The sequence below is a fragment of the Balaenoptera physalus genome (assembly GCF_965194825.1).
Source record: "Balaenoptera physalus genome assembly, chromosome: X".
Classification (NCBI taxonomy): Eukaryota; Metazoa; Chordata; class Mammalia; order Artiodactyla; family Balaenopteridae; genus Balaenoptera; species Balaenoptera physalus.
Genome location: NC_138903.1, coordinates 1,998,218 through 2,010,928, shown reverse-complemented (window position 1 = coordinate 2,010,928; position 12,711 = coordinate 1,998,218). Strand labels below are relative to the sequence as shown.

Genomic DNA, 12,711 nt, shown 5'->3' with positions numbered 1-12,711 from the left:
GCAGGAAATATTTAGGGATGAATAATCAAGCTCTCCCTGCAGATGCCAGAATTATAATTTATAAGTAATTGAGATTTTCAATCTGGACACGTTTAAAGTAGGAACCTCCCAAATCTCTTTACCCTGTTATTCAAAACATTAGTTCTGCGTTGCTGGAGGACATACCAATATATATTTACAAAAATGTCACACACCTAGTGAAGATATTTCTGTCTTTCTTTCCACGTTGCCTTTTTAAACTGAAAAATCTTTCTCAAATATTAACTCAGCAGTGTGTGAGTTTAGGTCTACCACGTGGAGAAATGGAATGTCAGCAGGAGGGTACGAGCTGGTGAGGGTCATGAAGCTTTCGTTACAGATTCTAGGGAAGAAACTTTTACACCAATAGCACCAAATTCTGAAGAATCCAATCGTAGCATCGAAACTCTGGGTATAACCGCAACTACGTGATCCATACTGTAGCTACTTTGCTGCCTGTTTGCCTCATAATGGGATACAACATCATAAAAATTGTCAAGAGTAAAAATCGTCTATAAAACTTTTAGGAAAAATTTCACCGCTTCCTAAGGTTAATGCATATTCATTCTGTCCCGGACTCTAGAATTTTATCTGATTTTATCATTACAACAAGCTCCACACTGACAACCAGGCAAATATTTGATCCACACACGCCCACACAAACCGGGCTGGTGTCTTAGACTGCATTTCACATCTTTGAATCAGTGGCCAGGCCAGCCAAAGGTCAGGCTCCACTGGGGCGTTCTTAATTGTGGTAAATAAATCACTTCTGCGTTTGGATGGCCGTCCCCTCCGGGCTGCAAAATCCATCCAACATTTTCAGCAGCGGCCCTGTGCGCCGAAGGTTCTGAGAACCACAAGTTTTTGTTTCGTTCTGGTGACCTCAAGTCGGGAGAGAGAGCGTTTGGGAGACTGACATCTTATTCTGTTTTCTTTCTCTCGGTCAGCTTTGATACCAGGATCAAGGCGTTTGCCAACGGGACCCTGGTGGTGAAATCCGTCACGGATAAAGATGCGGGGGATTACCTGTGCGTCGCCCGGAATAAGGTTGGCGATGACTTCGTCATGCTCAAGGTAAATGTGGTCATGAAACCAGCCAAGATCGAGCATAAGGAGGAGAATGACCACAAGGTCTTTTACGGCGGTGACCTCAAAGTGGACTGCAGGGCCACCGGGCTCCCCAACCCCGAGATCTCCTGGAGCCTCCCGGATGGCAGCCTGGTCAACTCTTTCATGCAGTCCGACGACAGCGGTGGACGGACCAAGCGCTACGTCGTTTTCAACAACGGAACCCTCTACTTCAACGAGGTCGGGTTGCGAGAGGAAGGTGACTACACCTGCTTTGCCGAAAATCAGGTTGGCAAGGATGAGATGAGGGTGCGCGTCAAGGTGGTGACCGAGCCCGCCGTCATCCGGAATAAGACGTACTCCGTGGTCCAGGTCCCCTACGGGGACGTGGTCACCGTGGCTTGTGAGGCCAAAGGGGAACCCACGCCCAGGGTGACCTGGCTTTCTCCGGCCAACAGGCTGATCCCCACCTCCTCCGACAAGTACCAGATATATCAGGACGGCACTCTCCTTATCCAGAAAGCCCAGCGCTCGGACAGCGGCAACTACACGTGCGTGGTCAGGAACAGCGCCGGGGAGGACAGGAAGGCGGTCTGGGTCCGCGTCAACGTCCAGTCGCCCAAGATCAACGGGCACCCCAACGCCCTCACCACGGTGCGGGAGATTGCCCCAGGAGGGAGTCGCAAACTCATCGACTGCAAGGCGGAAGGCATCCCCACGCCAAGAGTGCTGTGGGCCTTTCCCGAGGGCGTGGTCCTGCCGGCCCCTTACTATGGCAACCGCATCACCATCCATCGCAACGGTACCCTGGACATCAAGAGTCTGAGGAAGAGCGACTCCGTCCAGCTGGCGTGCATTGGGCGTAATGAAGGGGGGGAAGCCAGACTCGTCGTCCAGCTCACGGTCTTGGAGCCCGTGGAGAAGCCCATCTTCCACGACCCGGTCAGCGAGAAGATCACCGCCATGGCTGGCCACACCATCAGTCTCAACTGCTCAGCGGCGGGGACCCCGACGCCCGCCCTGCTGTGGGTCCTTCCCAACGGGACGGAGCTGCAGAGTGGCCACCAGCTGCAGAGGTTCTACCACAAGGCCGACGGGATGCTACACATCAGCGGCCTTTCCTCCGTGGACGCCGGGGCTTACCGCTGCGTGGCCAGGAACTCGGCGGGCTACTCGGAGAGGCTGGTGTCTCTGAAGGTGGGGCTGAAGCCCGAAACGAGCAACCAGTACCACAACCTGGTCAACATCATCAACGGGGAGACCCTGCAGCTGCCCTGCATCCTTCCGGGGGCCCGGCAGACCCGCTCCTCGTGGACGCTGCCCAACGGCGTGGTGCTGGAGGGTCCCCAGGTCCGAGGACGCGTCACCCTGTGGGAAAACGGTACCCTCACCGTGCGTGACGCGTCCGTCTTCGACAGGGGCACCTACGTGTGCAAGGCGGACACGGAGTACGGACCTTCCGTCGTGAACGTCCCGGTGATCGTGATTGCCTATCCTCCCCGGATCACCAGTGAGCCCACGCCCGTCATCTACACCCGGCCCGGGAGCACCGTGAAGATGAACTGTATGGCCGTGGGCATTCCCAAAGCCGAGATCAGCTGGGAGCTGCCGGACAAATCGCATCTGACCGCGGGAGCGCAGCCCCGTCTCTACGGGAACAGGTTTCTTCACCCACAGGGGTCGTTAACCATCCAGCAGGCCGCCCAGAGGGACGCGGGCTTCTACAAGTGCACCGCCAAAAACCTACTGGGCCGTGACTCAAAAACAACCTACGTCCACGTCTACTGACGCCCTGGGAGGACACCGTGGGCTCCACGGGCGCTGCTTCGGAACTTAGAACAGAGCCTCCTTTGGGTTCACAGCTGGGGCCGGAGAGTCAGGGCTCTAAAAGGATTTGTCCCGGGGCACGGTGGCCCCCTCCGGCTTGGGTTTCAGGCTCACGTCGACCTTGACCTGTGCTTGTTGACGAAAGGAAGCAACGCAGACACGGGAAGCAGGTGTCAGCCTCTCTGGGGGACTTTCTTTCATGTTTACAGGATGCCATATGCTCTTGCCTTGCATTTCACAGGACTTGGGCGCAAATGACAAATTCTGTGTTCCTGGCACCGTCCTGATGCTTGAACGGGCGTCTGTAGGATATCTAAGGAGCGTTCACTGCAGAGAAGCTATAGAGATTCACAGTGCCTTGCTACCCCCGCGGAAGATGCATTACCTAGTTAACCCGCTGCCGTTTTAACATGATAGAACGTTCTAGAATGAGTGTCCGTCTTTCCGTTATTTCTTCTGTCACTTCAGAACTCCAGTTTGCCCGACAAGGGCTGAGAACCAGAGGGTTGTTTGTTTGTTTGTGTTTCACGTACACGTGTCCTACAGTACAGCTCCCATTTTATAGGAAAGAACGCTTTCTCCCTGGAACTCACTTTTTATATAGTGTTTTTTATATATATATATATATTTTTTTTCTTTCTAATCAGACGATGAGAGTAGAAAGCGAAAGACGTACTTTCTGTCTCATTAAAAATAATAAATTATTGGTCTTTACAAGGCTTGGATACATTAGAGCAGGCACGGAAATGCAATTAAAACCAGTTTCCTTCCCGACTTCCTTCAAATTCATGAACCACTGTTATATTACCTTTCCCAGCGACCCTCCGGTAGGGGATGCTGAGATATTGGATTTCCTTGTTGATAATAAAATTTATCCGGAGAGAGCTGTGCGGGACCGGGGAGACGACAGGAGAGGGAGGACAAAGGTAAGTTGCGACCGCACAGAATAAATCCAGAGCCTTCCAGAGAAGCCCAGAAATATCTTTCCTCCTGTCAATTTGTGTCCACGGAAAATAGATCTCTTATTTCCATGACTGCTTTACTGTATTTTTAAGGTCAAAATAATGTACATTGGATAATAAAATAGTATTTTCCAAAGAAACAGGCAGTCATGACAGTGATATTTTCAAGGGCAAAAGCACTTCAGATTGGTTAGATCTGATCAGATCAGATCAGATTGGTTGAAAAACTGCTTAGATCAGATTGGTTGAAAAACTGCTTTTGTCCACCACCTTGGAATTATTCTGTTTTCTGTGAGTATTTCACCAGCAAGGAAACTTAAGTCCAAGGTGGCAGCTCCAGCAGAGTCTTTGACAGGAAGGTAAGGTGGGACCAGCTCCAGTATGAAGCAGGGTAAGTTGAGGCTGAAGAAAGGGTGCCACAGCAATCCTGCAGCCAGTTTTCTTTAGGGAAGAGACATCTTGGGTGCGTGTAGCAGTATTCCTCAAATATGCATTCTTTGGCTTCCCCCGAGAGGAAGGAAAAAAGCAAACTCAAGATAAATATTTGGGAAGAATGTGACTTTTGACCATGCTGCCAATCTGGAAAGAATGGCAGTCATTGAAATGAAAGAGAGCTTGGCTTTTCAAGACTGGGGGAAGCACGGACACTGTCTCACTTATGAATCCATTTATTTGCTTAAGGATAACTGCACAGCCCTTGGGGTGTGCCAGGTACCAGGATGGGCACCAGGGTACCCTGATGTGTAGGAAACACATCCTGCTTGAAGAGTTCATCCTCCACAGACAAACCCTTCATCCAGGACAGGGTTTCTCCACACTAGCACTACGGACATTTGGGGCTGGATCATTTTCTGGGGTGAGGGCTGTCCTGTGCACTGTAGCGTTTTTAGTGGCATCTGTAGGCTTTATCCACGAGATGCCAATAGGATCCTCCCCTCCAGGGCTGACAATCAAAGAATGGCTCCGGGTATTTTCAATGTCCCCCCCCCATCACCCTTAGTTGAGAACCACCACCATAGATCTTAAATAGATACAATTTGATAGGTAGGTAGACAGATGATAGATAGGAAGAAAATAGGTAGATGATATGCTAGATAAGACAGATAAATGATAGATGAGATAGATAGGTGTGTGGATGGATGGATAGATGATTGACACATACATAAATATATGATAGATGATACATACGATTGATAGGTAGACAATAGATGATAGAAAAGATACATGAGATAGATGATAGAGATAAATAGACATGTATGTGGATGGATGGATGGACAGATGATTGATAGATACGTAAATATATAGTAGATAGATAATAGCTAGCTGATGATGGTAGATATATGACATACATGATACATATATTCATAGATGATAGGTGGATAGGTGACTGATAGATACATCAGTAGATAGTAGGTAGATAGATAATAGCTAGATGATGATGGTGGTGATGATAGATTAGATAGATGATAGATATATAGTTAGGGAAGATAGATGACAAATGGATAGATGGATAGGTGGGTAGAGAGAGACAGAGAGAGAGAGACAGACCAACAGACTGAGTCTCTCATGCTAAGGCAGTCTCCAAATCTCGGCACGATTGCTCTCTGGGGCTGAGCCATCCTCCGTGAGGGGGGGGGCTGTCCTTCACTGTGGGCTGTGGGCAGCACCCCTGGCCGCCACCCACTACATGCCAGTATCACGTTCCACCCTCCTCTCCCCGAGTTGGACAACCAAAAATGTCTCCAGGCGTTGCCACATGCCCTCTGAGTTGCAGAATCACTCCTGGTTGGAAACCACTGTGCTAGAGAAATAAATGCAGCAAGGAATTTTAGAAACATTCATTTGGGCTGACTGCCTCAGAAGATGAGACCCAGGATGGTACAGCAACCAAGGCATAGGCTGCTATATACACATCACCTAGAAAAAACTGGTAAAGCATCTCACTGTCCCATCATTCTGGGTTCGTGTAAGGTTAAGAACTGGTGGTAAACTTCTGTGGGTGAACTCAACATACATTTTTTTTTTTTTTTTTTTTTGGTCACGCTGTGTGGCTGGCGAGATCTTAGTTCCCCGACCAGGGATGGAACCTGTGCCCCCTGCGGTGGAAGCACGAAGTCCTAACCACTGGACTGCCAGGGATTTCCTTCAACATACATTCTTAAGGACTTGCCTTGTCCTGATGTAGGCGAGGTAGCATGACATGAAGAGGTATATGGTGGTCTACACGCTCCAACTTCTCAAAAGACATAAGACTACAAGTCAGGTTGCTACAAGGCTGAGACACTCAGAAGCATTGATTGTGGTTCTAAGGGGTGTTCCTGTCCCAGGGGACTCAAAGGCCACGTCATATGGAAGTCTAAGGGATATTTATTTGATGGAGAAGCCATTTTTACTGGGCTAAGAAAGAGGGATTTCTGGGCAGGATAACATGCATAGGAGGGAAGGACTGCTCCCCCAGCAGCAAAAATATTTCGAAGAAAGTTCCAGCCTCCAGCAAGGTGACCTGGGGTCGAGCAACAGATAAAAAGTAATAGGCATATTTGGACTAGAGTTTAAGTAAGTGTTTCCTTTTTGGTTGAAAATGCTATGATATCCGTGGTTGGTTGAATAATGTTCTCCAAAAATCCATGTCTACCTGGAATGTCAGAATGGGACCTTACATGGAAATAGGGTCTTTGCAGATGTGATGCAGTGAAGGATCTGAGATGACGTCCTCCAGGGTGAGGGTGGCCCTAAATCCAATGACAGTGTCCTTATAAGACACAGAAGAGGAGAGACACAGACACAGAGGAGAAGCCACGTGAAGACACAGGCAGAGACAGGAGGGATGAGGCCACAAGCCCAGGGACGCCTGGAGCCCCCAGAAGCTGGAAGAGGCAGGAGGGACCCTGCCCTGGAGCCTCCAGAAGGAACTGACCCTGATGACTCCTTGATCTTAGACTTCTGGCCTCCAGGACTGAGAGAGGATGAATCCCTTTTGTTTTAAGACAACCCGTTTGATATAATTGGTTATAGCATCCGTGGAAAAACAAACACAAATCTTAAAAATTTTCTAGTGGAGACAGTCACAATGAGAGGTACTCAAGTACTTTGAGATTTAGTCATCCTAAGAGTCTTTTAAAATAATTTGCTCAGAATGGGGGTGTATGTGGTTTGAGATTATTCATTGCAATCACATATGGTTCTGTTGTGATTTGTAAATAATATACTAACTAAAAGATAGGGGGTTTTTTTCCTCCCAAATGACCAACTTCTCACATCTGGTATATGTGCTTGTAAATCTGTGTGCACAAGCACAAATCCTCGGTTAGCAGTCAATTGTCACTCTTCGACTGTTCCCAGGTCCTCACTGAAAAACAAAACCCAAACCAGGCTTTTAAACCCACTCTTTAAGATTTGGTGTGTAATTGCAAACGCAGCTCTCATTCCGAAGAATCTGGACAGGACTTTAGTCCTAGTGAGGGGTGACCTGCTACTGAATTCACACTGCAAGATGCCGAGCAGGATATTTTTCTGCACTTTTTTTTTTTTTCTGCACTTTTAATCGTGTAAGACCAGACTAAGGATGGGCAGTGTGGTGAGTTCCTGGATCCCAAGAGGACCTGAGGTTATGGGGGGTATGTTGGGGGGCGGGGGGAGCCCAAAGGTCCTTTTAGCTCCATCCTGAGCGTCTGGCTATTCAGCCTCCTTCCTAAGAGACTCTACTGTACGTTAATCTTGTTATGACAAGGCAAGCTAGTGGTTCTCCTTGGCTTCCAGTTGTAATCAACTAAGGAGATTAAAAATTTCTCATGCCCTGGTATGTTCATTTCCTGCAGCTCCTGGAACAAGTGACCACAAACCTCGTGGCTCAAAACAATTGAAATCCATCCTCCCCCATCCTGGAGACCAGACCTCTGTGGTCAAGGTGTCCCAGGGCCGAGGTCCCTCCAGAGGCTCCAGGGGAGGGTCCTTCCCGCCTCTTCCAGCTTCTGGGGGCTCCAGGCGTCCTTGGGCTTGTGGCCGCATCCCTCCCGTCTCTGCCTTCATCTTCCCAGGGCTTCTCCTCTGTGTCTGGGTCTCTCCTCTTCTGTGTCTTAGAAGGACCCTGTCATTGGATGTAGGGCCACCCTCATCCAGGAGGACCTCATCTCAAGATCCTTAAGTTAATTACATCTGCAAAAATCCTTTTCCTAAGTAAAATCCTATTCATAGTTTCCAGGGATTAGGATGTGGACGTATCTTTTGGAAGTCCACTGTTCAACCCACTAACTAGACCAGAATCTTTGCGAGAGAAGCCCCAACAATAATATGTTCATCGAGGCTGAGATGAACATGTGGAGGGTTTTAGCGCTGGCATCCTGCCAATGGTTTGGCAAATCTGTACCGGAATCCACTGCACGTCTTCATGGTTTAATGCTCCATGGGACATTCTAATGTGCTAATTTCCACCATACTGTAGGAGCCCTCTCCATCCAGAAATCAGAAGCTTGGTGCGTGTTGCTTAAGCTCGCTATGCTTCTGTTTCCAGAGTCCTGAGAGAGAGGAATTACTGCACACCCCCCTCATAGGGTCATTGTGCAGATAGGGAGTAAGGTGCTTAGAACACAGCCCGATCCATTGCCTGTTCTTAGTATACATTGCTATTCCCATGATCATTGCTATTTTTCTCCAGGGTTTAAAAAATATAGCTATGGTTTCCAAAGCACCTGCACACACTGTATCCCACTGAAGCTTCACCCCTGCTCTTGGAAGAGTTGATTTCTGGGGAAGGCTTCATAGAGATGATATGGTTCAGTCCTACACCAGATGACCTTGGCTGTGACTTGTCCATCCAAAGCCATGTTGCAGAACCAGACTCAGAATCAGAACCGACCTGTGTGCTGTGCTGGGCTCTGCTCAGCCATGAGGCTGATTAGAAGTTTACGGCAGAACCAACGAAGCCTTGAGCAGCTGAGAAGTGGGCTGGAATTTAGGTTCTGCCCCTTAACAGCTGTGGGAACCTTGGTGTCATCTACACGAACTTCCATTTCTGTATGTGTCCGATGGCAGTGATACCGCTCACTTTGTAGGATTACGGGGAAAACCACCGAGATAACATATGGATGGTGGAACAAAGGTCAAAAGTCATATTTTTAAAAAATCCCACAGCTGTGCCCCACCCCCCCCAGTAGGGTAGCACAAATCATCAGAAAGGTATGTTTTTGTTTTAGAAAACTCGCTAGGACACTTTTAGACTATGTAGAAAGTTTCCCATGGCTGGGCTGTCAGGAGGAAGTTGAGATAGAGGGCGAAGTAGTGAGAACACAAACAGGAAATCAGAATAGAGAGAGAGAGAGAGACGATAAATAGATGATAGTTACATTGATAGATAGATAATAGACGATAGATACATAGATAGACATAGTTACACAGATACATACATACATACATAGACACAGATAGATACATTGATAGATAGGTGACAGATAGATAGATATAGGTAGACAGGTATAGTATATAATATATAAATGTACACAATATATACAAAATACAAAAATGTATACAATATATACAAATTAATATAAAATTGTATATGTGAATATGTATTGGAATTCAAGATTCAAGGACTCACATTTAAGCATACTATACAATCAATTTTAAATTACCGGCCGAATTGTTTACTACACAAAATATTCACATAAATCTCACACTCCGCACACCACTGCCCACCTGGGCCTTGTCCACACACCATAAAAACATCATACAGGATCCATTTGTCCCAGTTACAGCTTCTCATCTGTTTACAAAAACTCTTCCATCCATAGAAGAGAATGCCACAATCCTTCATAGTATCCAGGTCCTTTCACACGTCCTAACGTCATCTTAAAAGTTATTTCTTATTTTAAATGTCTTTTCTCTTTGTCTTTGGAGTGTCTGTAGTGACACGTGGAGAAGTAAACAGATGGGATTCCAACTGTAGAGTTGGGTAATCCAAAAAGTCACACAGAGGAGGGAACACACAACTTAGGGGACATTTTCAACCCCCAAAAATGAATTTTAAAAATCTTGGTCCTCTTTTTTTGGTATGCCACTCACATTTTAGTGCCCAGAAGACATATTTTTTCAGAAGCAATCCTACCACCTTGTAGCCTGGATCTAAATCTGGCTCCTAGTTATCTCAATTCCTTCACTGCTAAAATGTTAAGAGCAGTGCAAGTTCCCTCAGGCAGAGGTGCTTGGTTACCCATCCCCCAAGCCTCAAGCACCAGCTGCCATATGGCAGAACGTTGGTGGGAGTACAGCATCCCAGGCAGAGTCTATATTTCCCAGGATCGTTGCTTGGAGGTGGAGTCACGTGACTAATTCTCACCAATGACGTGTGTCCCTTCCAGGCTGAGAAGGTGAAGATGCAGAGATGCCTTTCTGGCTCTTTTCCCATCCCCCAAGTGAGTAAAGAGGTTACAAGGGACCAGGGAATGGAGGAGCCACAAGATAGGAAGGACCTGAGTTCCTGAATCACCATAGACACAAACACCTGGCATGGGCTGCCCTGTGGGTTCTGTTGGGCTCTGGTCCCCATCACCTTTCCTCTTATGGCCACCATGGCTCTTGAGAACCATCCTTGCTCTTGAAAGTGGAAAACCATGCTTGTTGTGTTACGCGTCTGCAAGCCTGAGGTTTATCTCAGCCGTACCATCATCCCACATGAAACATTAAGCCATTTATTTATCTTACCTATAGCATTGTCCCACGTGACACATTAAGCCATAAAAACGTTGTGATGTTTAAATAAGATAAGATTTCTCAAGGGCGTGCCGTGGAAATTGTTTTTTTAAAAAGTCATTATTATTATTGTTATTATCATCTTGATGGATTGATAGTGGAACTCAAATTTGCACAAGAGTGGCAATTTTCAAAATCTTTCATATACACTGTGACTTTAGCAACGGAACTTTCACTATTATGTCTTTACTCTAGTTCATGGGATTCCGTGGCCAGCCCCAATTCTTGCTGTCTGCGAGTGGCAGAGAAAGACTGTCTGAAGTCCAGGTCAGCATTTCAGTTGGATTATTAAACGTGGCATACGTTAGAATTTTGTACAATGTTGCAATGAAGCCATCTGGACTCTGACGACCCCTTTATCATTTAAGAGACAGAACGAGTAAAGTATATTTTAATTTTTACAAAGTCCTAGAAAGATTGGGAGTACTGATGCATTGTTAGTGAAAAACCTAATTCAGCTTTCTGTTATTAAAAAAAAAATGCAGACATACTGCTTTTGGAAGGAAAAAACAAGGCTATTTTCCATTAATGTCTGGCGACGTGCATTGAAAAACAATGATAAAAAAACACAAGCGCATCTAAGAGAATTCATGTGTACCATGAAGGTTCATGCAGTCTCTTTTTACTATTTTGTGTTGTATAGCATCTATGAAATATGTCAGAACAATTCAATGATACATTTTCTGGGTCTGGATGAAGAATTGGAGTTTATGGACTTCCTTGGCTCTGAATGATTATAAAAATAGATTCTGTATAAAAGCTCTCTTTCTATTTTTCTTTCTGAACGATGGCAGGAGCTGGAGGTCTATTTTAAATCAATAGTTAAAGGAAGAGATTAAAAACACAATTTTTCAGAGAACTGGATTAGTATCCACTGCTTTTTCATTTTCTTATTGTTGATTCTGGAAAATGAGACGTTTTGTCAAAGCTGGGATTTAAGCTAATAATTTAAAAAAAATAACCACTGAGATTTTTCCTGCAGAAAATACCACATTGAGTACATTTCAAAATGGAGGAAAATAATCTTTCTTGACATCTTTCCAGCAGAAACCAGAAAAGTGCACACAAGGCCACCCACCATGAGGCCAGGTTGCTGAAGGGACAGAAGGAATTGCCCAGAAAAAAGATGGATCTGGGAGTTGGGGGCCTTTTGGGAGGAAAAGACCACGTTTCTAATGTTGTCACATAGCAAGCTTCTACTCTACTGAGATTTAAACCCTTATTTTATAGTATAAATTTTATAAATAACTAAAAATAATATAGAAATATAGGAACAAATGGAAATTATTCATACACAAAAATTCACAATCCCATTACCCAAGGATAAACTCTCTGAACATGTTCAGATTTTGTGAATACATATATATAATATATATATAAATATATTCTATTTATAAGCCAAACTATATGGTTTTAAGTCCATTTATTTTCCACGTAACAATATGATTTGCATCTCCCCATGTCATTAGTCAGGCTAATACCTCATTCAGTGGATGTGCCGTTAAGTATTTAATCCTATCTTGGTGGATATCTACATTGTTTTCCATTTTTGGCTGTCTCTGCAAAGACTGTCTCATAAATCTCTGAATTCTGAGATATATCATTGCAACAGTGAAGGGTGTGAACATTTTTAAGGCTCTTGCAAACCGTTTTGGAAGTGCTGTCGAAAACCTTTTTTAAAAGGCTTTCCACTTCCCATGGCCACCGTACTGGCATGTAAGGATGCTATCTTTCTACCCTTTATGCCTAAGAACTGCTCTCACTTTAACAATTCCTAATTTTATACTCAAAGGTGGCACTGTATTTTCTGTCTTTCATACTTTTTAATTAATTGTCAAAATACATAAGTTGGCCATTTCATGGAGGAATTAGTTATTAGTTTTTGAGCTGTTTAGGATTTCTTGCTGAGCAATGTAATAATTTACATAACAAGGCATTAACGCACCCTAAGTGCAGCAAATACACAACAAGGCATCAATACTTGTTCTAAATATAGCACATGTTTTTTCCACTCATCATTTTTTTTCAGTTGTTTGGAGAACTGCAATCTCTGGAAGTACAGGCGTTTTGAAACTGTTTGTAGCTGTATCTC

The 12,711-nt window shown here is 45.4% G+C and overlaps 1 protein-coding gene and 1 long non-coding RNA gene across 5 annotated transcripts in view; one reads left to right on the top strand and one right to left on the bottom strand.

Annotated features, from left to right (window-relative positions):
- LOC309652436 (matrix-remodeling-associated protein 5-like) overlaps positions 1-4,015 on the top strand; it is a 118,953-nt gene extending 114,938 nt beyond the window's left edge. For all 4 annotated transcript variants that reach the window (XM_082446208.1, XM_082446209.1, XM_082446211.1 and 1 more), the window contains one exon: positions 966-4,015. In XM_082446208.1, the coding sequence (XP_082302334.1) occupies positions 966-2,874 (1,909 nt within the window). In that variant the 3' untranslated portion in view covers positions 2,875-4,015. The remainder of the gene's footprint in view (positions 1-965) is intronic.
- LOC309652488 overlaps positions 1-9,381 on the bottom strand; it is a 39,970-nt gene extending 30,589 nt beyond the window's left edge. Inside the window, exon 1 of the long non-coding RNA XR_014258753.1 lies at positions 7,201-9,381. This is a non-coding gene — a long non-coding RNA (uncharacterized lncRNA). The remainder of the gene's footprint in view (positions 1-7,200) is intronic.
- Positions 9,382-12,711: the final 3,330 nt, after the last annotated feature.